Raw genomic sequence first — 27,280 nt, 5'->3', positions numbered from 1 at the left:
CAGAAGAGGATAAAATATTACTTTTTTTTTATTTTGAATCAAAGTCTCGTAATTTTGTTCTAAGTGCTAATATAATTTAGTTTTAGTAATTAATTTAATAATTAAAAACTAGCAGTGTGAAGATTAGAACTGCATTTAAATTAAGTCAACAGTAAGTTAAGCGAATTACATCGAGAAAAAACACAAGGACTTTGTTAGCAAATTGTTAATTATAACGATGATCGAAGATGAAAAAGCATCCAAGCGACGATCGCAGCAATTCGACATCGCTCGTTCGTCTCATCAGTTTCGTAAGAAGAATGGAGTTAAGAACGTGCTGAGCATAGAAGAAAATCAATGATTAGGGGGATGCGATTAATCGACGTTAGCATACATACACGCGCGCAGACTGACCTGATACCAAACAGGTACCAAAGTGGCGATCAAAAACAGAAAGCAGCAAACTTGTGGTGCCCTTGACTTACGAAGTGAGCGAGTTGTCGCTTAGCTCGCGCGTTCAGTCAGAGTTTGGTGAGCGTTACCGCGTGTCGTTGCTCGAAGTTACCTTGGGCGTAGTCATGCTGATGGGCCTGAAGACCGCCGGCCGGCGCGCTGCTGCCGTACGGCGTTAGGCTCGCCCTTATCCACGAGCAGCCGATCACGCCGGCGTATGCCTGCCTATACTGCTTGTTCATGATCACGTAGATGATTGGGTTTACGCACGACGCAAAGTACAGCAACAGATATCCCAGAATGTGACATTCTGAAACAATTTCACGTGATGACGCATGGATGATAGTAACAATCAGTTGATATCGCTAGAACAAAAGTCGGCAAGCTTTTTCCGTATTACAAGACCGAACAGTAAATAGTTTATAGGTTTTGCAAGGCTTTTAAGATATTATGTAGATACTTATGAAATAGGAGAGAGAGAGAGAGAGAGAGAGAGAGAGAACAAATTTTCATAAATTTTTGTCTTATTAGTGAAATTTAAAACTGATTACAGACAAAGGTGCGCGATGAAAAAGATGTATCGGAGGATAAAATGCTATTTTACTCAAAAGTCAAATGATATGATGATATATTCTTACCGGGGCATCTGACTTCCGCGTCGGCCACCTTGACGATGGTGATCGGTAAGTAGCACGCGAGGAAGCTGAGAAAAATGGCCAGTACCATCTTCGTGATCCTCCATTCGCTACGCTTCTGTTTGAGCTCCCTAATATCCCTTCCGGGCGTGTGAGGCGACTTTATCGTCGGTCCGGCGTGCTTTCGCATTCGCGATTCCGATCTGCAATGTTGATTAAATTTCGAACAGTTAGTATAATACAATATAATCGAAGCAACGCCAACGGTAAAAAAATTGTTTAACCCTTATGTCAATACCCGGGTACCCGGGTACCCACCTGTGCATATATGGGTAAAATTTTTAATGTTTGCATGAAAATTTTTTTATAACCGCCCGGATCGTCGCTATTTGAACTTTTTACTATCGAAATATGCAATGAACTTTTTGTTTCAATACCCGGAAGTAAAAAAATTATCGTCTTGAAGTTTACCTACTTGATTCTAATACCCAGGGTACCCGGGTACCCACTTTTAAAAATATGAGTTTTATTACAGTTGTTGACTAAATTAATTTATAAATAATTAATATGGTTATAGGAATGGTAAATTAATACAAAACAATTATTTATAAATTAATTTAGTCAATAACTATAATAAAACTCATATTCTTAAAAGTGGGTACCCGGGTACCCTGGGTATTAGAATCAAGTAGGTAAACTTCAAGACGATAATTTTTTTACTTCCGGGTATTGAAACAAAAAGTTCATTGCATATTTCGATAATAAAAAGTTCAAATAGCGACGATCCGGACGGTTATAAAGAAATTTTCACGCAAACATTAAATATTTTACCCATACATACCTACACAGGTGGGTACCCGGGGGCCCGGGTATTGAACAACGTCGCCCATTCCGGGTATTGACATAAGGGTTAAAAATGTCAGAAACGTGTCAATTACTTGTGCACCACCCAGAATATCTTGGCGTAACAGCCGACGATCACTACGCAGGGAATCAGGAATCCCATGACGAAAAGGAATGTCTTGGAAGTGTGACCGTGACGGTCCTTGACGATGGAACAGGTCTCCAGATTAGGATCGTAGTCGAATTTACCTGATGAAATACAAATGAGTCTTTACTCACCGCAGTAAATAACAGCAAGCATATAACCTCAAATTTTGAGGTTATATGCTTTGGCCAATAACCGCCAGTGAACGCCACATTACTAGCGCCAGTTTGTATCAAGTGTTTACACTTGCATTTTTATAGCGAACCGGGCCTCAGAGTGCGTTCCGTTTGGGCGCTCACGCGCTGTAAGCATCGCTCGATCTTCGTTTGATATTCGATGTGCAACGAAGATAGAATAATGCTTATGCTTACAGCGCGTGAGCGCCCAAACGGAACGCACTCAGTCGACTGACGTGGATTGGCGCCACTAATCATTGCGCGTGAAAACCGGCCTTAAATAAATACTAAATAATAGCAAAATGTAACAAACATGTATAAAATATATAGATATAATTTTAAAAAATATTTATACTAGCTGCTTTTTAACGCGAGACATGGTCTCTCAGATGTAATTAGACGTTAAAGAATTTTAGAATACAGCTGCATAATGCTAGACAGCGAGAAAAAAATATCTTTCCGTCGACTATCTATCTTTTTCGTCGACTGCCATTTTGTAACAGCATTTTAAAACTTTTTATCACCTAATGTTATTCGAGAAAGCGTGTCTCGCATTAAAGAACCCTTAATCATGTTGCTCATTAGATTAATACAATATTACAATCTTAGACCATAATTAAAAAATAGCGAGAATTTAATTATTCATCCATAGAGACGCTAAAAGATGGTAAAAGTTAATAGAAGAATAAACTTGGATATAAGATACCTAGGCAAAACTCAGGTTTCACATCGCGAAATCTCGGAAAATTGCTCTTGATATATTAGCAAAGCATGATGAGCGAGGAGGTGGCAGTAGGAATTCCGAGCGCGCCGCGCCGCGCGGGTGTTGCCGCCCCACATTGCCTCCTCGTACCGTCGCGGTCATTGGTCAGCGCGTGGAGGCCTGCTGCCCCTCCCAGGCGTAACTGCCGGCGCTCTGATTGGCCGTAGGCGGGGCATCCTCGTCGTGAGCCCGGCGCACCGTTCCGATGGCGATGGGTAATAGTGGGGGTAGGCGTGCCGCTGCTCGAATAGCTATACTAAAACCTCCTCGCTCAACATGCTTCCCGCGTAACAGGAGCGATTTCTGAGAAATTACAGACGACTCCAAACTCGAGATTCTCGCTTTTCACATTAACTAACAATAAAATTCTTTTCGTAATTTATATGATCTTTCAAGCGTCTTAACAAACGCATAATACATTTCACACGCTATTACTTAAAAATAATAATTAAATATTAATATACATTGTTTATTAAATTAATAATGCTTTTATTAATTATTTTTTTTATAATATGTATATGTATGCACGAATAACTGAAACTGCGAATGCAGATTGCGGTGCTTGTGCTCGACGAAAAGGTAGAAGCTACGAAATGCGACAAACGACATTGCACATATCTTGAAAAATACGTTCATTTTAACATTGTTATTTAAGCTTTAATGCGAAATTTGCTCTCTCGGATGTAAATAAAGTCGGAGCCCCGACTTTGTCGTCCAACGCCGCCCGTGCGCCGCGTCGGCATTCGCAGCTACCTTTTTCTCGTTATCTAACATTATGCAGCAACATTTTGAAACTCTTTAGCGTCTACGTACATCTGAGAGAGCAAGTCTCGCATTAAAACATACATAACAATGTTAAAATGAACATATTTCTCGAGATATGACCCAGTGTCGTTCAGCGCATTTGGCATTTCAAAACACCCGCGGAATACCTACTGCAATCCGGACAACCTCCTCCCTCAACGTGCTTTCCTGATATATCAGGAGTAAATTTCCGAGATTTCGAGGTGCAAAACCCGAGTTTCGCCTATCTTATCATCCGAATTAATTCTTCTATTATACATATAACTTTTATTATCTTCTAACGTCTCTAATACTGATGCATAATTAAATTCTTGCTATTTTTTAATTATTATTTTAGATTATAGTATTTTATAAATCTAATTATTAATGTAGTTATTAATTATGTTCTTTTGAATAATTTATGCAAACGCAAAATGCGGCAGACAGTTTCGCATACTGAAATGTAAAACGTATGCAACTGCAGTCCTCGTGCCCGTGCTCGGCGGAAAGGTAGGTATATAGGAGCTTCGAAACGCGACGAATGACGCTTAAACTGGACATATCTCGAGAAGTACGTTTATTTTAACATTGTTATATGTCTTTTAATACGAGGCATGCTCTCTCAGATGTACGTAGACGCTAAAGAGTTTTAAAATGCTGCTGCATAATGTTAGACAACGAGAAATAGGTAACTGCAAATGCCGACGGGCGGCGTTGGACCTCAAATTCGGAGCTCCGAAATATACGATGTATCTATCTATTCTTTAATACGAGGCATGCTCTCTCGAATTTGGCGATATAATTGATATAAAAGGGTTTTTCTTTATAAAATTTTGAATTTTTTGAGAAATGTCCGTGGTTGCTTTAACTTTCGTCAGTTTCAAAAGATATATATATATCGGGCTATTTATAATTCTATTCTGTTCTTCAGCCTTTTTTCTACCCCTCTTTCATATATATTATTATATTAATAATTCTTTAAGATTTGGTTGATTAGACCTAGCTTTATACGCGATCAAAGGTCCATATACGAGGTTTACGAAAACAAAAAGCTTCCTCTATATGAGGGAACAATATAAAGCAGTAAGTATAAAATTTTTAATTTCTTTAGTTGGAAGTCATCTTTATGTCATATTAGGAGCTTAACGTAATAATCCTTACCCCACACTCCCACCAGTGTAGGTATCTGCATTCCGTAAGAGAATACCCAACAGAAGATTATCATCGTGGCTATCCAGTACTTCTTATAAACCCTGCTATAAATGGCGTGATGCGCTATCATAATGTATCTATAAAACCAACAATTTTAATTAAAATCTCATATTATTAGGTACTTTGATTTCGTCGCGTATTAATTCCGTTCCTTAGACTCGGTTGAATCGAAGAAAATCTTTTAACTAGACGCACGCACCTGTTGATAGTAATTGCTGCGACAGACAGGAGACTGACGCCGACGTTTCCGTACCGCAAAAAGGGTACGAAGACGCAAAAGAATCGTACGTCCGCCCAACCGGCATTGATGAACCTGATAGAATCGAACGGTAACACCAGCAGGCAGAACACGAAGTCCGCGATGCACAAGCTGTGGCATGAAACAATTTCATTTTAATCGACGTGAACGTTAGAAAAAAATCGCGTTTTAACATTTAAAAAATGCTTGAATCTTGGGAGTCAATTTTATCTTAGAAAATGACGCGATATGTTCGTCATAATATCGACAATCGACACGAACATCACGATGATTCATATACAAGTCTTTTGAATATGTGCGTAAGGAAACTATTTATACAGCATTGAGTAAAGAATTTTGATGACAAAATTAAGAAAACAAAACTGTTTATCGCACCTTATGATGAAGGCCGCTGCAACATTGCGAACTTTGGGATATTTACACAAAGCAACGATCGTCAGTAGATTACCGGCTAGACCAATAATCATGATGATGATTGCCACTACCGCCGCGAAGGTTCTCAAGGGCTTCGGAAATCTGCGATAGAGAAAGCAATCATGAACGATCAATCTTTGTTATTATAGCTATATTCATTAACAAGTAATATAATTAAATTTTAAATATAAATAAATCAACGGCGCTTTCCTTAATTTGATTTTATAATTAAATTCATTAACAAGTGATACAAGTGTATAATAAATAATTTTAAAAATGTCAAAACCAATTTTTTTATAATTGAATTCAAGTTCAAATGTAAATTTCACACGTTTAAAATAATCAAAATCGTGCGTGGTTTTAAATTTAATTCACCCCATTAATTTGCGATTTAATTACACAATCCAAGACAGCTATAAGGAATGTATACGATTGGAATATCGACGATTCTAAATAATACTTATGCTCCAAAAGGAACGACGTACCTCGACAGTTCCGAGTCGACGATGGTGCTGTGCGTAACGTTGCCCATGACGCGCGGCAACCACGTGTCCGTGCCGTCCATTATGCCGGCCGTGCCGAAGGTGTCGAAACTCCGGTCCAGCGATTCCATTCGGCCTCGCGACCCGACCTCGAAGGCCTGTGGCATTCAAGAGCGGAAGAACGGAATTAAATATTCGACCTGCGTTCCCCTTTCCGGATGACTAAAGCAGATGACTAAGTCTCGTAGTTGGGAGCACGAAAACATTTCGGCGAACGCGTTGCAAACAAGACCCGCCGGAATATTTCTACCTTAGATCGGTGTTTTAGTTTACCGCTGTCTGACGAATATTAATATATTAATGCTGTTGCTGCTTTTGCGATCGGTAATGATTAGCGCACCAGAGGACATACGATTGCGACATTATGGCAGAGCGCGAAAGAGACAGACATGCTGGAATTCCTGTGAAGAGGAAACCGCGATTTAAAATTCCGATACGAACTTGTTTGAAACGATCTGACGCAAAACCGGATGCGACAACGCACTTGCTTAAAAACTGTTTCCTGAAGTGCAACAAAGAAAGGCTCGCGTATCAACGAATTAATCATTTGTTTTACCACAATTTATCAAAATTCGTAAGAGCATGAAATGCTATTTAAAAATAGCTTTAAAAATAGCTTATTAATATAGTCAAAAGTATTATAAACGTGCGTATATCAGAGATTAAAGTATACAGTTAGTTTTGTAGAATCTATTAATATAATATATATATATAATATAATATATATATATATATATATATATATATATATATATATATATATATATATATATATATATATATAATCTATTATTTATATTTCTATGAGTTATTGAAGACTCCGAGTGAAAGATCCGCGAAAGCGATTGTCTGAAGACGCGTGGGACGTTTGACATTTGCGTTATGCAAATTCCGCGCGTGCGATTCTGCGCATTAAAATAATTCTCCGACGTGGACAATGGTCGGAGAACGACTTACGTTTGGAACGACAGATCGTAAGAATTTATTATTATTTATGGGCTCATGAACGAAGGGCGCCACCGACGGAAATGGGTCGTCCGGAGAATTTACGGAGGACAATGCGAGGCTCTCGCTTATGACACCACGCTAATTCTCTATTTTTCAACGAGCTGGGCATTTAATAACTCGATCCGATTGTTTCGCTCTTGATAATGTTTCATTAATCAAATTACTGAAGTCGATTCTACAGACTTTAAACAATTAAAATCCCACCAACCTATTTCTTGCTGCAATTATATATATTTGTTTCACGCGATAATTATGAACGTTAATGATTTCCAGGAGGAAGTCTGTTGAATGTTATTTTTAATTACGAACGAGAATACTAATTAAGGTGTAAACAAGTTTCGTGTTTGGAAAATACATATATGTAAATGTGATATTGAAACCTGTGTATTGAAATATATATTCACGTTTATTCTTCAGAGGCATTCGAATTCACATATTGATTATATACGCTTAATTTATAAGTCGTTTATCTTTCTTATTCTGTCTCCGACTGTTCGATTGTAGCCACGCTGAATAACCGAGTTTACTAATGACTGCGGGTACATGAGTCACTTGTGTTTTTGAAACATGTGTAACGATACTCGATATCACAAACTCACAATAGGCACGTATCCTTTGCAATTTGAATAATTACTCTTAAGTGCTGATATTATTATTTGTTTGTTTCGTTTCTTCAAATTGTCTGTTTAAATTTATTTCTTAATACTAATAAATGTAATTTATTAATTAAATGTACAGAAGTTAATAAATATAACTATATATAACTTTTTAATTTTGCGCAGCTTTCATTTTTTTCTCAGTGTACATACATAATTTCGTTGTAATATAAATGCACTATGCTTTCAAGGTATTTACGAAAAATCTTTTGTAAATTTGAAAAGTACACACACACACACACGATTACGTTAGTGTCAGGAATTGCAATGGAGAACTCTGTGACCAATCGATTAGCGATCGTGGTCTATGTGCAAACGTGTGTAGTTGCGGAGGGTGCGTTAGATTTGGTAAACTGGGGTCAAGCTGCGGTACATTAACCCCGATTGAGCTTAATTAAGGGAAATTAACGCACACCCGGTACTAGGCGTCCCCTCGCGACAAAAAAAAGCGACGAAAGCCGCGGAAGACATGGGAACGCATTAACGCATCGTCTGCGTCGCTGTTCTCGTTTTATACATTTTGTCGACATTACACACTTGATATTATCATAACCACATTGAATAATTAATCGTTATCAAAAGAAACTTCTGGAGAAACTAAACTAAATATTATATGAAAATATTGACACAAAACAAAAAAGATCGAACTTAAAAAGAAATTAGTTTTTTAATTTGACGTTCGTTTATGTACATCAAGTTCAACATTTGTCACCACGTTGCGGTCACGTTTAAATAACCTGAGCGAAAAGTCTGCACAGGGTGATAATTTTTTAATTAGAATTAGCATTAGAATTTAAAGAATTATTCGCTTTTATTATTACCACAAGAAAATTGAATTCTGTTAGGTAATAATCTGCTGTTGGTTCGGGTCTGATCAGGTGGCAGGTATTTGACTTCGAAACAGGCGTGTGTTTTGTTTGACTTTGTTATTGGTTCGATAAGCGAAGCTAATCGGTTTCTCGCTGCGACGGAGGAAGACGCCGCGCGAAAACCGCGAACCATTGTTACTTCTCGTTCCGTGGAAGTCGTCGGCGACGAATTGACGTCACACGACGAATGATTTCCGTGTTAATCATGCGGCGAACGGCAATGAATGAGTCAAGTTGAGTCACGGTGAAAGTACCTAGCGCGAGTCGTCGATGCGTCGTCGATCCGCGTCTCTCCATTGCACCTCCTCGGTCAAAGGCGCGTTTAAACCTTGTACGCGGATTTACGTTTATCAGAAACTTATATCAACACTGCTCCGTGTTCATACTCCGGTCTGAGAGACCCGCCGATTTACCGCCTCTGATACAAATTACCACTCATCAGTAACACTCCGATACCGTCGCCTTGAAATGTTTATTTACAGCTTCATTCGTTAAAGGATGAGCTAATACATAATTTATCGAGCTAATACATATTTAATTAAATAAAACTTGATTGCACAAATTTATTATTCAATATAAAAAGTTGATCGTTCTAAAAACAATATGCCGAGAGATTAAATTAAATATCACGCTTTGCAGCAGTGTATAAAAGCGAATAAAAGTAATAATAATGTAAATTATCACATAATTTTTATTACGCTTGCAAAAACCTTTCGTGTTCTTTTAACGACGTAAACGGCGAATGATCTCGGGGTATATAGAGAAGCAAATACCTTGAATGTGCGAAAAGATACGTGCGCGCGAGCTGGGCGCGGGATCGTTGAAAGTCGATCGAGTCGCGCGACCAACTCTCGTATCCCGCCCACGAGAGCACCACGTGGTGTGGATGTCAAATGTCTGCACGTACGACACAAAACATGTGTCGTGCTATTCATACCGTGCATTTAGCGCCAAATATGCTGTACGCCGGGTGACATTAAAATACCGACGTCGTCGATTCACTTAAAACGCAACGTTTTCTCGTAATTATTCACTTTTACGTGAATATATTTACGGACATTTTTAATTTAAGAAAGAAAAACACTTTTATACATATACCGCAAATGTGGTGGAGCAAGTAATAATAATCTGTGATCACAGGAGTTTTAAAAATCTATATTCTGCAGTATAAAATTAATTATAGTCAACCTCGGGATTCGAATAATTGTGTCCAATAAATATTTAAGTATTCGAAGGTCCATTTTCGCATTAACTTTCGGTACGACCCAGCTAATTGAATGCTACACCATATGCATCATAATTCTCTCCACGTCACGTTTCTAAATTGCCCCTTGGGACCATCGGGTAACTCACCACGCTTTTTTGCCCGGTTCTCGGCATTGCATTGGTCCCTCAAGATCGCAGACCAACGCCGCCCTTGAGATCCAGAGGAGGACTCACGCGAGTGAAAACCGCGATTACGATCAAGTGAAATGATATTTTTTAAAGAATGAGTTAGCCGAATATGTAAACAATTATCTTTTTCATTTTATTTTTTTTTTTAAGATGAGACTGAACGATTGAACTTGGATGGAAATCGGTTTCGTGAAACTTTAATATTTAAATTAATATGTCGTGAATTGATTTGTCGTAAAAGTTTTAAGAAAGAGAAGTATAAGTAAAGGAAAGATGAGAGAGAGAGAGAGAGAGAGAGAGAGAGAGAGAGAGAGAGAGAGAGAGAGAGAGAGAGAGAGAGAGAGAGAAGAGAGAGAGAGAGAGAGAGAGAGAGAGAGAGAGGGGAGAGAGATAAATCAGAAGGTATCTCGTCACTTACCGCTTGTTAGTTGCTCTTATCTTAGACTAGCCATAAGTTTGTCGAGGCAGGTAGTCGAAGGGCCAAAGGCAAATCTATTGACTTTTGTAGATTTTGAAGAGTATGACAGGAAATTTTTCTTTAACAATAGTCTTTATCTTCAGTGCGTCCTCGTCTGTGTCCTCACGAAAAACGATGAACGACCACTTTACGATATGTCGAACTGAGAATTGTCTAACAACGTTGTTTCAGAAGAAACAACAGTTCTTCTATCGATTGTCTAATTATTAAACAATTAACTCGCGAACGGAGTCTTGCAGTCCTCTGATAAGTTGACTAGTATGAATTTTATTTTATTTTATGCGTCAACTCGTCTCATTAATACTTCCTTTTCTTCTTCGTCCTATTTCTCCAATTTCCTCGTGGAAACTTCACTTCGCTAAATTTTCTGCCGATTTTCACACAAGTCACTTGAGGTCTCTCTCTTCTCGAAAGAAAGCTGCTTCTTATCCCGTTAATTATTATTTGCACTTATTCCTATTAAAAATATTTCGTTTTAAATTTTATTTTAAATTGTCTTGAAATTTTTTCTCTTTTCGCGGACAATGCCTACCCGCTTGGTTCGCAATAAGGCGGACGATCGCGGCGACTAGCAAATTTGATTGCGCGCTATCGGTTCTGCGGGGACCGAACCGACTCGGGGACCACCGGCGCGAACGCGGTTGCTCGGGCACCGTGTATGCGTCAGCGTCACCGTGAATGGACTGCTGCTTATCCAGCATTCCGTCAGATTGTACACACGCTAGATACGGGGCCCGCGAGTAGGGCGACCGCCAGGAGGAGGAAGAAAAGATGTTGGCGGAAAGGGGAGTTGCGGGGGAGCGCGGCTCGGTGTGGGCTCGATGACGAACGTAGCGATGGCACATCTGCACCCAAGACCAAGCAGGGAGAAGGGGGAAACCCAGTTGACCCTTTCGCTGTGACACATCGAGCCACTTCTTTTTCAATTGCACGGAATGTGCTGCAATTGCGATATATCGCATTTTTTCGTTGCTCCGCCTAATTAAAACGAGAACGATGCAAATTATCTTGATCGATTGGTCGTTTCGGTAAAGCCTTTCTTGCCGATTATGTAAAGTAACTTAACAATTATCGCAGTATAAAAGAATATTCGCATACCTTTGGTTCGATATCTCTATCGAATAAGGAGTTAGAAAGTTTCGACGAAGTCTTACCTTATCTTGACATAATTTTTATCTCTGTCTCGATTATCCGGGAGTCTCTCATGAAACAGTCGCCCAATGCAAGAAAAGATGAATGTGTAAGAAAGAGAAGGCCGTGAGACTCATGAGTCACACACGGATATGTATACGAGACGTTAGAAGTACATTATAATAGAATGTTAATAATCACGAAGAATTAAATACTATAAGCAAAATATAAATTTGATATATGTATAAATCAAATTTATATAGTTTATAACAATTGAGCCAGTTTTATTCATTTTATCACGTCTGAGCGAAGCATTTTATAAGAGAATCTTCAAAAGAAGATTTACTCAGCTTGCTAAAAATATATGTTAAGTAAGATTAAAATAACTTAAACCACAATAAGTTATCTAGGGCCGGTATTCATAGTCGGTTCTTATATTTAAGACCATCTTAAGTACAATCTTAAGATGTCACTAACCAATCACAGAGCCGTATTAGCATCTTAAGATATTACTTAAGACGGTCTTGAAATAAGATCTGATTATGAATACCGGCCTAGGTTAATTAAAAATTAACTACCTACGGACCTACGGGATTGACAGCATAGTTGGAAATTCGACTTTTATTGTTTGACGATGGCGTAACTGCATGTTTAATTTCTAATTTTTGTTTCCGCGTCACTGAAGAAGGTCCAAAGTAAGGACCGAAACGTATGCGTGTCTTCGATTTTTAAACATATGTATATAATTTTCGCCTTTTAATCGGCGCTTCGGCTCTCATTTGCCTGTATTTCACGTGTTTGTTTAAAAATTAACTGTCTCGCGACCGATGATAAGCATACCCCGCAGTACCAAAGGCGGGCAAACGGCGAACCGTATTTGGTATCAGATTCGCAATAAGGGAAGAACTTGCACTCGAGTAACCTACTCGCGGTCAACCGATAAGATCGTAGCTCTCTTAATACCGCGGGCGCGTTTATTACGTAAGCAACCGAAGACACACGGCGAGAGTGAATTAGACTTAACGAAGTGGAACCGACCGGCGGCATTAAATGGTATGACTAAATCGAACGTCTCGTTAGTTTCACGCGTCATAAAGGCGACCCGCATCCAGCCGTGGTTGTCCGGAATTAACTCGGTCGACCAAAACTCTCCCATTTTTCCAATCTGTATCCTTATTCTATGTAAGGGACATTGATGTTATCAGCGTAATCGGATTTATGTCAAATATAATAATCAATCCGTTTATGCATATATAATATTAATAACACGTTCGTGTGCGGCGTCCTAGATTTGCCGGATGTTCTTCCGGCGCGGCGTGTTATATAGATACGCAATATCATAAATTAAAAATGTCAATCATCACAAAGCAGTTAACGTAGAGAGCTGAACAATTGTCAGTGCAATATTGAAGTTTCGTGTGATAAGAGAGGATTGATGTTTAATTAATCAAAAATGTGTGACCGAAAAAAATAGAAAAGATGTAGATCATAAATCAGAGAAAATAAATTTTATATCGCCCGCAAGATTTATCATTGAAGAATAAAGCGGGAAAATTCAAGACGCGCTTCGCACAGAATGTCATCTGATTAATTTTAAATATTAATTGAAACATAATCGTGCACATTATCCGTTGATTATTTATTGCAATTATCGGATATTTCTTCGACCACACCGCATATTTTTTCATAAACTACATTATTCAATTTTGTTAAAAGAAGACACGATTATCAATTAATAAGCAATATAATGTATTCTATTTTACGAACAGTATTTTACAGCTTTCTAGACAATTAGTCAGAGATTTTAAATGATCCCCTAGAACTCGGACAAGCAGCGAAATGGGGAAACGCGCTTCCGACTCGCTCGCTTCCGGCTCGCGATCATTCGTGCGCAGCTGGAGGCTCTCTCCCTCGCGACTACTACTAACAAAATGCAATTATTTTTAAAAAGGATGTAGGGACGCTCTCGCCACGGTTTCCAGGGGACGGTACGCTCCCGATCAGACATGTAGGTGCTCTACCACAAGTGGCATATCGACAATGGGACGACATGGGGCTGGCTGGCACCGTTCTAACGCTTTCGCTTATATACCACATATAGGTACGCAACAGGCCGATTCGCATAATAAATTGTTTATAACAAGATTGCTGAACGATGCCCTCATCGGTGCTTATCTAATTTTATAAAAAAGCAAGTAATTATAATATATCTCTCATGTAAAATTATACGATAGGTCGCAAAAAATTCTATCGCGATAGTACTTAAACAAAAAAAAATTATCAAAGAAGCGATCTCTTTCCGATTGCCGAAAGAACTCGGTTTTCAAGAAAAAATTATCTCACGACATCGGAGTCAAAGGAGGAGTCGAATTTGGCGCAAGCGCAGCATCCGCGGAAAGTGCATATATACTCTTGTATATGCATCCTTGAATCTTGCTAATAATTCCGCCAGTTTATTCGCGAATTTTGCCGAGTCCGTTTCGTTTGCACGTCGATTCTATTTCTTCTTTTCTTTGTTGATCATTGCTGTGCCACAAATAAATTTGAGTAACTCGGTTTTTTCATCAAATTTTATTTATTGAATATATCCTATCGACGAGAGAGAGAGAGAGAGAGAGAGAGAGAGAGAGAGAGAGAGAGAGAGAGAGAGAGAGAGAGAGAGAGAGAGAGAGAGAGAGATATCTAGCAATTGCGACAAAGCAGGCGAAATTTATAGTTTCCCAGACGAAACCACTCGAGTCTGCCAAGGTCAACATGAGAACCGACAAGAAGAAGCGAATAAGTTGGAGACATGACTAACGCCTTAGCCCGGTTTCGAAAAGAACGAGAAAAAATCACGAAGATCTCAAATTATTGCCGTTAACCGCACCGTCAATGAGTCGGAAATGTGTTTTTTATTTTCGCAAAGGTAAGTGCAGCACTATATAAACCGAATAAAATATCTGGGATTTTTATTCAAGACAATTCTCTCATTAAACAATTAAAAGCAAAATCACATTAAAATATTTACTATGTTTTTAATGCTCTATTATACTACGTTTTTGTTCGCTCTCACTCTAATGCATTTAGTGAAAGTGACCTAATTTGCGTGCGAACGTTATAATCTGTTTGTCAGCGATTATTCGCGGACTATGCGAGCATTGCGAGCTATTATACGAACTGACCACCGATACTCCGCGGGTATGGCTATATAGACCGCGAGAGGCCGATTCGAACCATAGAAACGTCTGAAAGTTTACGCTCCGGCGAAAGAGTTTATCGTCTCAAGTGGCGAAAATAGATCTCTCTGTTCCTCTCCGACGCACCGTTGGGAGAAAAAAGAGAGGCGCGCTCGGTCCGACACACGAACGCGCGGCGTGTGAAATTCGCGCCTTTGAAATGGCGACGCGCGCACACGTGTCGGTCGTTAAACGGGATCGTAATGTATATGTAACACAACCCAGGTAGCAAGATGACGTTCAAAGACGTCTTAATGACGTTAGAGACGTCATTAAGACAGAATTAATACGTCATTTGACGTCGACTCTGCTATCTGGGAAAGAAGAAGAAAGAAGGGAAAAAGCGCAAGATAAAACAAATATAGACTCGTGTAAATTCTTGATAGCGTATCCCCTGAATCTTTCTGCATGAGAACTCAATTGCGCGCTAACGCATAATTATAAATAATGCATAATTTACGTTAATCAATTTTTGCGAAAATAACAAAGCGTTGATTTAATCACGCTACGACGACAATTATTAATTATTTAGATCACTCGATCGCTATCATTTTGCAAAGTCTATACCCATATATATATATATATATATATATATATATATAATGGATAAAATAGATTATATATAAAATAATTATAAAAGTAGAGCCGAGATATTATATTATCTTAAAGAATTCTCCTGAAAATATCAAGATAAATAAATATTTCGTGAATGGCGGAAGTTAAAGTGTCAGGATTCTATTTACGGCCCTGATACGACATTCGTATAGACGTTATACTCGGCGAGAGGTTCGGCTTTCCGCAGATGCTGGAATACTGGAGGATGACGAGCAACGAAACCGAACGCAACCGCAGCGGCGACGATCCTGCGATAATCGAGGAGATGCTGCAGGATCCAGGATCGGTGATCCTCTTCGTTGAATATCCACGGTGGCTGCTGTGCTTCGCCGCCGCCTGCTGCATCCTCTTCATGCTGGTCGGCATTCCGGGAAATCTTATCACGGTGATCGCGTTGTTTCGCACGAAAAAGGTCCGTAACCGTATAGCTGGTAGCCCACATATAACTTCGCGTACGGTGAATAATATTAAAAAGAAAATGCAAGCAGAGGAAAAACGTTTGAAAGAAATTCATTGATCAGTGGATCTGATGATTCGATTAGTAGACGATACAAATTTTATACAACTTCGATGTTGGTGTTGCATCGCAGAAAAACGATGAGACGATTCGTGGAGAGAAAAAAATTCACAGAAAAGTAAATCAATGCTGGTGTTGTTACAATTGAGTTTTCTTCGTAAAAAAAAAAAAACCAAACAAACAAACAAAAAAAACATTCTGAAGTGCTTGTTAATACACAAAAACGCATGCACTGCTATTTGTACAACTCGTTTTGTGCCACTCGTGACAATTTTTTCGACTCGTGCTCGACTTAAAGTATGATGAATTCGTATTATGCAAGGCTACTCATGTTTCCGGCACTGCTTACATGTAGAAATCTTAAAAGCTGTCAGAGTGGTTTACCTCGAGTCATTATGCCTCTTTAGTCTTACAAAGCGTTAATCCTAGCAATAATGAATAAGGACTTCTCAACGTTCTTAATCACGCTACGACGATAATTATCATTTAAATATTTCTTGATTCAATATTCTTAAACCATATATATAGTTTATTCTCATAAAGGTCCTGCTTTGTACATTTTTTATATATTCTACAATATCTTATATTATATTAATCTTTTTTATTGGATTTTAAATAGCTTTTGTTCACAAAATTGAGATTTCGAAAAATGTTTCTATTTAAAATAAGGCAAATCTTTCAATTAAATAACTCTAATATTTATAATTGCAACACTGTGTGTAATACTGTTACTGATAATAATAATAAATACATTTTATATGTAGAAATTTTATTATTATTATTATTATTAAAAAATTGATATTTTTCGGAATATGGGTAATAAAATTGTTTCCTTGCGTAGCAAAACACATTTTATTTCTGACAAATTGACGCCGAACGGAGGTCGTCGGCACAATTCTATAGCAAATAGCCCGCCACAGTCGATCGTCAATGAGTTAAGTTTGGAATCGATTACGCGGAACTGCGCGCATATACAATCTTGTGTTTTCACGAAGGTTCACGTACTCCGATATATGATCGACTAGAATTGAATCGCGAAGTCTCTATCAACTTTATCGTGTTTACTCCGAGAAATTCGAAGTTTATTCGATAACTTGGCAAATTAATTTTCACGTTAACAATTTCTTCGTTATTATTCACACATCGAATACTTGCTATAATCGCGATCAATAATGAGATATAAATAATATATAAGTAATTTCTGAACAGTTCAGATAATATAACAAATCTTGAGAAGCATATAGTTCTAGCCAAGTGTATACAGCCAGTTATTTATTAATATAATTATTTATTATATTATCTATATATATGTATATACGTATTTATTAATATAATAAGTATATTAAACAATTACATTTGTGTGTGAAGAAATAATTTTATAAATTTATTTTTATTTTTAACATCAATTTTTTAAATATTGTTTTGATATTATTTTTCTATAATCCTCTGTAATTAATTTTGCCACAGCTAAAGAATGCCACCGCGGTCTTCATCATGAATCTCTCGATATCGGACTTGATGTTCTGCTGTTTCAATCTACCACTCGCGACTTCAACGTTCTGGCACAGATCGTGGCTGTACGGACCACTTCTATGTCGGCTGTTTCCGCTCTTGAGGTACGGCCTCGTTGCAGTCAGCCTCTTCAGCGTTCTCGCGATCACGATCAATCGCTACGTCATGATCGGTCATCCCGGTCTCTATCCTACGTAAGAGAGTATCCTACTTAAATTCCTTCTCTTCTACTCAAATATTTTGTTTTTTTTATAATTAATTATTTTATACGTTTAATAAACCAAACAAATTATTATTGCGCACGTAAAATAGATAAATAAAATAACTGAAATAACAACTCAAAAACACAGAGATGCTGTGGGTTTTAAAATCTTTCAAATCAATTTTCTCGAAAGTCAACCTTTTATGTTTTACATTTTTTACTTTTTACACGAAGAATTATCTTCTTACAATTAGTTGTATTACAATAATTGATTATCGAATGTTATTCAAAGCTTGTATAGAACAAAGTACTTAATACCGATGGTACTGGCAATATGGATCATCGCTTTCGGCTTGTTGATCGTCACGTGGTTCGAGCGATTCGGACGTTTCGGATTGGATCCCGCTATCGGATCCTGCTCGATCCTGCCGGATATAAACGGACGAAGCCCGAAGGAGTTCCTCTTCGTTCTCGCGTTTTTAGTACCCTGCCTCGCTATTATCGTTTGCTACGCCAGGATTTTCAACATCGTTCGCGAAACTGCTTCGAAGAGCAGAGGCAGAGAAAAGATCTTCAACATAGAACCTACAGAAACCAGCCATGACGTAAGATCTATTTATTTCTACGACAAAAGAAGAGAGAAAGAAAATTTAAAATTAGCACAAATGAAATATATATATAAATCACGGAAAATATATATTTAAAAGAATAAAAAAGAAAACTGATTAAGTATTCTTCTGTCTCGAATCTCCACAAGTTTTGTTGAAAAAAATACGATATACCCTTGACGACAGGTATTTTGAACATTAACAGGTAGAATTTGTGTATTTTAAATAAATAAATGTAAATAAAACATTAATAATTATTTACTATAAAAATTAAATTAATAACAGTTAATAAAACAATTCTGCTAAAATAAACTTGATATTTTTACTTAATTTATCAAAATGTAATTATCATTTTTTCAATTACATTGTTTAAAACCTAGCTTATCATTTTTATCTTTACAGCAACCATCCATCACAAAAAACCAGGAGCAAGAGCTTTCTGTTCTCTGCGCTCCTTCGTCATTGATGCAAGCGATTCTTCTTAATTCAGACGAAAGAACGGATCTTGAGCCACCAACTGCATCCATTAACGAAACCTCGTGGTCTAAACAACCGATCCACGATCAACAAAAAGCGGATTGCGCGAAGAATACACGAACGAACGATCTAACAACGAATATCGATGCAAACTCCAACAGTGGTTACGATGCTTCTCACGCCAGCCTATTGGAGAATACACCGTTCGTAGATGATGGTGAGATCGAGAAATCGGACTTCACGGAAATGAGGCTGTTTCTGAACCGGAATCAATACGAGCCGCAGCGGAAGTCGTCGGAAAATCTCTGCGGTCAGCTGGAGAGACTGACCGGTCGACCGTCTTTCATGGTGGAGTCCTCGCTGCAAAGGATCGCTGATAATGAACACTCGGATCGGCCGGATTCGAGGCCCGAACGATCCTGCGCGAGGAAAGCGTTTCGCAGACAATCGAAGTTTAAAAGCGTCGGCAGGACGCGCAACGGCGAGTATGCCACGCCTAGGATGTCCATCAAGGATCGAAAGCTGCTGCAGATGATCCTCGTGATATTCGTGTCGTTTCTGGTTTGCTACCTGCCGATCACCGTCACGAAGCTCTTCCAAGACGTCCATTGGCAGGGCCTCAATATTGCCGGCTATATACTCATTTATCTGACGACCTGCATCAATCCTGTCATCTACGTCGTAATGAGCTCCGAGTACAGAAGCGCATATAAATATGTGTTGCTGTGTAAAGGGTAAACGGACAACGCGTACCGTAAGGAGGAGATTGCCGAGTCTACTGCCCAGCTGAATGTTTAAATATAAATAATTACGAAAATAATAATGAATATATAGATAATGCATAATTGATATTTGTTATTTAGTGCACCTATATTATTTGAGAATTTTTGTTGACGCTTCTCAATGTTCTCTTTTTCATGAGATAATATTCGAAAATCAATAGCACTTGAATAGTTAAAATTGTTAATTTATTGTTAAAATATACATGTAGATTTTTAGTCTTCTAACAGTTTAAAAATGATTTTATTTATTTCAATAAAATTAGATAAAATGTATTATTTCTTCGATGATGTTTGCTATTTTTAGTTGCTTTGTGTGTAATAGGATGGCGATAGTTGTTGATATTTTTGTACTTAATCTATTAGAATAATTAGAAGATAATCAAAATCTCTAATTGTAAATCTAAACGGTCTTCATTAAAAATATCTGTAATTTTGTGTATCTTTATCACACAGCGGTCCTTCGTCTTCTAAATCTTTGCGAATCGTTATTTAAAACCAAAACCCTCAATAAAAATTTTAAAATTCTCGTAAAATTTGACTTATAAAAATATATTAAATCTTAAATATCTTACACATAATCGATATTTTGATTACAAATTGTGAGGACTAAGAACCGCTGATTCATACTGTACATTACAAGTGCATTATAAAGTGAAAGCTTTGTAACATTCTTACGAGGTAGTTAAATTAATTTTAAGTATGTTACACATGACGCATTGAACCTTATCTATATTCTTAGCTATATATATATATATATATATATATATATATACACGCGAGTTTGGTTATTTTTAAAGAAAAATATATTTATCTATCATTCGTTAGATCACTAGATTGAAATATCAGATATATTATATTTACGATGACTGCTTCAGCTCTTTCAGTCCTTTCGATCACTTAATGCCGCAACATTAAATCCCTTTTTCTTTCCATGAGGATAGTTTCGTTATTATTAATTTTTTAAAGATTGCCCTTCGTCGCATTTGAGAAAAACTATATACATTAAAATGATTTTAATTAAAGAAAGGTATCCGGTATCCGGGACTGAAGGAACAGACTTTCGCGATGTTAATACTGATATTAGTACCTCTCGCTAACAATGTTCAATTTCTATCGAGGTTGGATGGCACCGACGCTGCTTGTATTGTGCTGATGTTCATGCCAGGTGGCCAGCTTTTTTCCGTCTTTTCCCCACTGGTCTTTGGAGTAACCTTAGTGATGTCGAGCTTGCCGCTATCGCGATTCTTGTAGTGCAAGAATCCGGCCGCGCCGCCCATGCCTATTCCTCCTAGGATCATTATCCACTTCAAAAAGCTACAAATCGAAGTACCAAAATGATTTAATAGATGATTTATTGCGTCGGCAAAGGTTTCGATCTAGGAGAAGCCAAAGAAATAATTGCCATTTATTTATAAAAGCGTTAAATTGATCGCGGGACACGTATAAATAAGCTATAGGTATATTGACATTAGCCATCAAATATTATAATTATTTAAGAAACGTTGCCACAACACTTACGTAACCACCGCCGTCACTTTGAACACCACCTTCACCTTGTTGACGAACTCGTCGTCGAGAAGTATTCCTTCCTCTACCCAGAACAGAGGCAGCAACGCCTCCGGAAAGTTCTTCATCAGTTTGAACTTCGGCACTGGTTGTATGAACATGTTGAACTGCAGCCGTTTATGCGCGCGTATCGGCGTGGCTGTCATCGGCTCGAAATCCATGTCGAGTTCATGCTCCGACTGTCGTTGGATATAATTTATTTAAATTATACATCGCCCGCGCGCGTGTTGTATTTATTAATTTTTTTTATTAATCTGTAACCACCCGTATATCTCGATATCTTGCTTATTTGTCGATTACCTGATTCGGGTGTAGGCCATCCACCATTGCTAAATATTTCCCGTCGGTACCGTAAAAATGCGGCATAGATCCAATAAGGGGTACGCCAAGACATTTCGTCATGTCGTATAAATTTTTCGTCAGACAATTATCCGGCGCCGAGCAGAAGCACTTTTCCATAGGATTCGTGCTACTGTCTCCCAGATCCGCGGTGTAATGAAGAGTATTGAGGCCTGCGAATTTGAGAATGTTATAAGAAGCAAAGCTAAATAAACGGTAACGTATATCAATATTTATTTGTGTTTCACCGTATTGTTCCAAAATTTCAAGAAATTATATATATAATTATACAAATAAATTTTATCAAAAGATATATAAAAGCATTATGTTTAATAGCATAATTCTGCTTCGCAAAACGTTTTTGCATTTCGAAATGTTAAAGCCTCAACTCCAATTTCTTGGTGTAAATAACTGCGATGCAATTCATATGTATCGTACAATTTAAATTTTAAGTTTCAAGTTCTTTTAATACATGCCTTTGATTTTGGTGTGATGCGAGAAACGCGCGCTGATACTTCGGCAGATCTCATAGCCGAAGGAGACGAGGTCATCGTCCGGTCCGAACAGAGGCGGAAAGATCGTCGTATCGGTACCGTTGTAGGCGTTGCAGTGATCCTCCGGCCAGATGTCTAATGCGGGTTTACCGTCGAATTCCAAGACACGACCGACGTCTTTGTAATTCTTAATACCACGCAAAACTTTCATACGTTGCGGCACGGCGGTACCGTTTTTCTGTGAAAGTTCAATTTTTCATAAAATCGTATTTTATTGAAGAACAACATAATTTTCATGATTTTCTCATACTTTTATACTCGCATTTTTCGCAATGTAACATCCAGTGAAACGACAATAATTTACTTTTCTTTACGATGGAATTGCGGTCAGACGCAACGTCATAGTTCGCTATTATCTCCATGCGTGACTCGCTTTTTCTTCAACATGCAATTAGACTGTTAATTTATCTACTTATCATCATACATCCAAGACGCCAGAGATAATAGAGAACTGCATTATATATAATACTGTTACATTACGCATTAAACTGAATATACAAGTCTTTTTTAAAATACAAAAATAAATACATAATTCCAGAAACAACAAATCATTTAATTCACTCGACGGTATTTGAAAAATTCTAACCAGCTTCGCCTAAAATAATTATAAAAATATAAATACATAAAAATCTTTTATTATTAAGAATCCTCAAGCAATTAAAATTTTTTTATATTATACGTCATCTCCGTATTAAATAATAAAAGACTTATCATTTTCTTTCGGACTGAAACCACTTACCCCGCCGAAAATGGAGAATTTGTAGCGATTTTCACCGTCTGGCACCAGATCTTTCGCTTCCGTCTTCAATACGTTGCACACTGCCGACCCGGCGAAATCTGTTACGGTACAGTCGACGGGTAAACCGCCGAAAAGTATATCCTTGGCCTTGGCCGTCACGAATATCGAGTCAGGCTTATGGAAGATGCTGTCGACGGCTTTGCCTGTGTTATTCATTCGGTAATAAATTTTAACAAATTTCGAAAGATATAGTAGATAAAGCTCGTATAACGATGTTTCCTAATGATTACGTTTTCATAAATCATTCGCTATTTTCGTTAAGCTCGAGCTTAATCGTCGCGCGAAGAAACGCACGTGGCGCGAATATTGTGGCGATCGAGGCAACGAAGACCTTATAAATAATTCGCAGCTTCGTCGAAGGTGCACGTACGCTATAGAAACACGTATCTCACGTTCCACTTTAAACCTTCCGGCGCGCATTTATTATTATAGTCCGCGTCGACCCTGTGCGATACGGCCGATTCGCCACCGCAATCGATACGCGACATTGAAAAAAAATGAATGGCACTCGATACTGATAAATCGTATCTACGTACCGACAATCCCGACCGCAGCGGGCTTGTCCTTAAGGGTGGCTGCCACCATGCCCAGAATCATGAGGTGAGGGCACACCATTATCTCCTCGCCCGTCAATCCTTTGCTCTTCTTGGCGTTGAAAAACCACGTTGACCTCATGCTGTATTCGACGGAGTCCTCATCCTCCCGATCGACAAGATCAAACTTCACCTTCCACTCACTGGAATCGATATTTCAATTTTAGAACGAATAAATTTACGAGAACCAGGAGTAATTTTCGATTAGTGCGGATCAAATAAAAAAAGGTCAAGACCGATTAAAATAAAATTGTAGATATATCGATAGAGACGCGAGCAATCAAGTACAAATTTTAATTTTTAACAAAATAATAGCAACAAAAAATAGGAACGAAAGCGATTTTAGATATCGTGTTTTTCATCGATTCTATAAATTCCGTGACAATTTATTAGATTTAAAATATTAAATTATAAATTTTTATATAGCGCGATTGTTGTAAAAGCGACTCACTCGTAGAAGAACGGTCCAACTTCTTGCAATTTCGGCTTTTGACCCTCCTTAATTTCATCGGGGTTGGTTACATTGAACAAGTAGATCTTAAAGTCCAGTGGAAACGGAGTATTCGACCACATCTCACGTATCTCGCTTCCTGGTTTTAGTGAGATTTGCTGAAGTGTACGTTAAAAACTTGTCAGTTTACGATCAATAGAATTGAGAAATCAAATAAAAATGATAAAGTTGCCAGTAAAAAATTAATTTTACAAGACATTTATTTCTTAAAATTGTAGTTTTAATTTAGAAAAGCTCTCGATTGTCCGCAGCGAATTTGCGACATAATATCTAGAATTTTGCAATCAAAAATGAATCTGTACCCATGTGGATTCCACAAATTACAGTCTTGGCGCAACATACGCGAGCATTTATGTCGGTTAATTGTAGCTGTGGGAGTAAAATAAATGTTTATCAGCAGTCACATGCGACCAATTCTGAAAATGCGTATCCGTGTCACATAACAGTGCAACGGAAAAAATTATAATTAATTTCAGATCGAAAATTATAATGCAAATAAAGATGAAATAAGATGAAAGTCGAAATAATATACTGTAACAATACATTATAACATTATAACGAGGGTTCAAGGATTTCGCGACATACACTTTTGCGGAATGACTTGAACGTTTCATAAAATAATAACAACTGGACAAACAAAGACTGGACTGTTCACGTAAAATTTCTTAGAACGATCTGAGACTTGAGAATAACAACAGAAAAATCAAATTATTCAAATATTAGTACATTCACCGCCAAGTATATTTTACGTGACTTTTCGTTCATTCTAATTAAATTATTTTGTAATAAAAGAGAACAATGAAATATTTAAGTTATAGTAGTAAATTTATAGTGTTAAACTGTACAAAAATATAATACGCGACGTATTTATTTGACTGTCGCTCTATGACGTTCACCAATGCCTCTCACGGCGGTGAATGTGTTAATATATATTATATCCAATGTTATAGCATTCTACGCCTTCCGGTTCCCAATTTCCAGTGCCTGCTATCTTACCAGTCCCCTGGTTGTAGATTTCTCTCTAACATAGCTCTTTGTATGCCCACCATCCAAATTATCTTTGGTCTACCTCTCCCCTTCCTTGTGTTATGAATGTGATAATAGTGGTGTAATACATGACATTTTCGTAAAAATTCAGAAAACAAAAATGTGACATTCAGGAGATCTCCTGAGAATTAATTTTGCGAAATACGCAGAAATAAAATTATTACATAAAATATAATTTAAAACGCTTTGAAACACGAGAAAATTGCCAATGGAAGTGCTGGAAAGTTTCATTATTTCAACGGTACGCGCTGTCTGACAATTCGAAATAATTATGCCTCGCATCGGAGTTACATAAATCGCTGTAAATTATTGCTATTGCGCTGACATATAATAAATGATATTAAAATTAACCAATAAGCGATAGAGGAACGTGTCTTCTTATAGCAAGCTTAAAATATTTCATGCAACAACAGAAATAAAATTTATTTATTAAAACTGGCTTACCTTTTTAATCTGCGATCTAATCAGTCCTGGAAACCCGCACCAGAGTAGAATGCCGAAAACGAACATACTTCCACCGCCAATTCCGAGCTTCTTTATAGACACCATTTTAACGTTCTGCAGAAACACCAAACGATATTTAGGCATAAGCACACAAGCGGACCGAAATAGACATTTGTATATTTGAGCGACTATGCATACACTTCAAACACTTATAAATTTAAGCGATTGAATAACACATACAATTAGAAATACACACTTAAGTTTGCATGTCTATTACATGATTACACATTATTACCTATATATTGGAAATTAATAGCGATTAATTACGACTTATTGCACCGCTTAACTCAGAACATTATCACGCGTTTTCGTAAAATGCTTTGAAAAACGCTAATTATCAAATCCCATTGGTCTCCTTTTGAAGCAATCGCGTTTATGAGGAAATATTATAATTTTTCACGAGCTCTCTTCTTAATTCGCGATGATCGAAAGTCGACATTAAACGATCGAAACCTTATTGTATCCTTCGAGGGCGCGGAGCACGTTGTCAAACGCTCTGCCGAACGGGACCGTGTACAGCAACTTCGAGCGTTTCAAGATATCGTACGTTCTCCGAACTTCGCGAACGGCGACGTCATACGCGCGTCGCTTAGTGACCATTATTACGTTTGATAATGGCACATGGATACATATGTTCTTGTCGATTTCGCACCACTCTGATTCGAAAAAAGACACCTTTCGCTGCACTATGCTTGATAAAGACAGATTCAAGATTCCTCCGATTGTAATCTTTAAAATTCTCTTAATCGACTTCTCACGTTTATGAAAAATTTCAACTGCAATGTGTAAAAAATAGATTACGATGGGTATTATAATATAAAATGTCAAAAATTAAATCTAACGATAAAAATAATACGTATGTAAAAATATTCTCAAACTTAATAATAGAATAAAATATAAAACAAAGGATGTATGAATATATAGATATACTCCTTATTTTATATCTTATTTTATTATTACATTAAAATTTTTTCTTAATACGGAAATTCGTAACACAGTAAATAACACAGCGAAAATAAATTAAAGAATAATTAACTTATTACAATTTCACACTATATTATTATGATAAAAATCATGATGCTCGTTCTATGCCGTGAATATTTTCGTTTGTATTTTTTATCTTAGTTCAAACAAGTAAACTAAGCACATAATTTTTCTTCAATATTTGCGTATTAGTACCAGAATTTACTATCAACATTAGCATCCGATATTCAGTATGGGTAATCTAATACCAAAAATATTCGAAATATCAGTGTCAGAGTTCTTCGCTCAATTCTTCGCGTCAAGTTTTTCGCAGACGAATATCGCTTTACGTTTATATTCCTTTCCCGCCGTTAAAAACCCCGTCGAAAATGCCGAATCATACAAACTCGCGGTAAAACTCCAATTTGGTATCCTCATTCACTCGTAGTCTTTTCTTCGCGCAATGCACAGACCGCCCTCGTCCTTTTATCCGAATTTAAAATCTCGCGTAAGTACATATCTTAAGCTATCAAGAATCGCGAGATGGAAGCCTCGACCTTCCTGACGGGGTACTGTCTTCGCACCTGTGCGGTCTCCCGGTCGAACTCTTCGCACCTCCCTTAACGTCCTCGTCGTCGACGTAGCCGTCGCCGTTGATCGTGCGCGGCTCGTCGCGAACGGACTGCCCGCGCGATAATGACAGCGACTGTTTTACACCAGGCCGGCGTCGGC

At 37.7% G+C, this 27,280-nt stretch overlaps 3 protein-coding genes across 15 annotated transcripts in view; 1 reads left to right on the top strand and 2 right to left on the bottom strand.

Moving 5' to 3' along the window:
- Window positions 1–11,313, bottom strand: part of Moody (G-protein coupled receptor moody) — a 12,053-nt gene extending 740 nt beyond the window's left edge. Inside the window, exons 1-8 of one of the 2 annotated variants that reach the window (XM_077425499.1) lie at window positions 10,551–11,313; window positions 6,148–6,302; window positions 5,624–5,764; window positions 5,189–5,359; window positions 4,939–5,066; window positions 2,006–2,159; window positions 1,071–1,270; window positions 465–742 (exon numbers count right to left, since the gene is read on the bottom strand). In XM_077425499.1, coding sequence (XP_077281625.1) covers window positions 501–742; window positions 1,071–1,270; window positions 2,006–2,159; window positions 4,939–5,066; window positions 5,189–5,359; window positions 5,624–5,764; window positions 6,148–6,275 — 1,164 coding nt within the window. In that variant the 5' untranslated portion in view covers window positions 6,276–6,302; window positions 10,551–11,313 and the 3' untranslated portion in view covers window positions 465–500. The remainder of the gene's footprint in view (window positions 1–464; window positions 743–1,070; window positions 1,271–2,005; window positions 2,160–4,938; window positions 5,067–5,188; window positions 5,360–5,623; window positions 5,765–6,147; window positions 6,303–10,550) is intronic. The other variant, XM_077425498.1, reaches the window with a different exon arrangement.
- Window positions 1–19,888, top strand: part of LOC143908138 (G-protein coupled receptor moody) — a 21,602-nt gene extending 1,714 nt beyond the window's left edge. Inside the window, exons 1-6 of one of the 6 annotated variants that reach the window (XM_077425492.1) lie at window positions 13,689–13,842; window positions 14,458–14,649; window positions 15,727–15,986; window positions 17,559–17,797; window positions 18,098–18,410; window positions 18,816–19,888. In XM_077425492.1, coding sequence (XP_077281618.1) covers window positions 14,616–14,649; window positions 15,727–15,986; window positions 17,559–17,797; window positions 18,098–18,410; window positions 18,816–19,628 — 1,659 coding nt within the window. In that variant the 5' untranslated portion in view covers window positions 13,689–13,842; window positions 14,458–14,615 and the 3' untranslated portion in view covers window positions 19,629–19,888. Of the gene's footprint in view, window positions 1–13,688; window positions 13,843–14,204; window positions 14,650–15,678; window positions 15,987–17,558; window positions 17,798–18,097; window positions 18,411–18,815 lie in introns of those variants that run through there. The other 5 variants (XM_077425493.1, XM_077425496.1, XM_077425494.1 and 2 more) reach the window with 5 other exon arrangements.
- Window positions 19,842–27,280, bottom strand: LOC143908135 (sensory neuron membrane protein 1-like). 7 transcript variants are annotated; one of them, XM_077425482.1, is made up of 11 exons: window positions 26,899–27,001; window positions 26,039–26,361; window positions 25,526–25,639; window positions 23,975–24,132; window positions 23,467–23,666; window positions 22,871–23,073; window positions 22,054–22,309; window positions 21,539–21,750; window positions 21,191–21,417; window positions 20,760–20,986; window positions 19,842–20,665 (listed from the first exon to the last, which is right to left on the bottom strand). In XM_077425482.1, the coding sequence occupies exons 1-10, from the start codon at window positions 26,984–26,986 to the stop codon at window positions 20,776–20,778; spliced, it is 1,992 nt and encodes a 663-aa protein (XP_077281608.1). In that variant the 5' UTR covers window positions 26,987–27,001; the 3' UTR covers window positions 19,842–20,665; window positions 20,760–20,775. The 7 variants fall into 7 exon arrangements, with proteins under 7 accessions (XP_077281608.1, XP_077281607.1, XP_077281609.1 ...); XM_077425481.1 differs by having other exon boundaries at window positions 19,842–20,986; XM_077425483.1 differs by having other exon boundaries at window positions 19,842–20,986; window positions 26,956–27,001.

The sequence above is a fragment of the Temnothorax americanus genome, unplaced genomic scaffold (assembly GCF_048541705.1).
Source record: "Temnothorax americanus isolate GAGA-0224 unplaced genomic scaffold, ASM4854170v1 Scaffold9, whole genome shotgun sequence".
NCBI classification, from domain to species: Eukaryota; Metazoa; Arthropoda; class Insecta; order Hymenoptera; family Formicidae; genus Temnothorax; species Temnothorax americanus.
The sequence above is the reverse complement of the archived record's forward strand: the minus strand, read 5'-3'. Positions and strand labels throughout refer to the sequence as shown.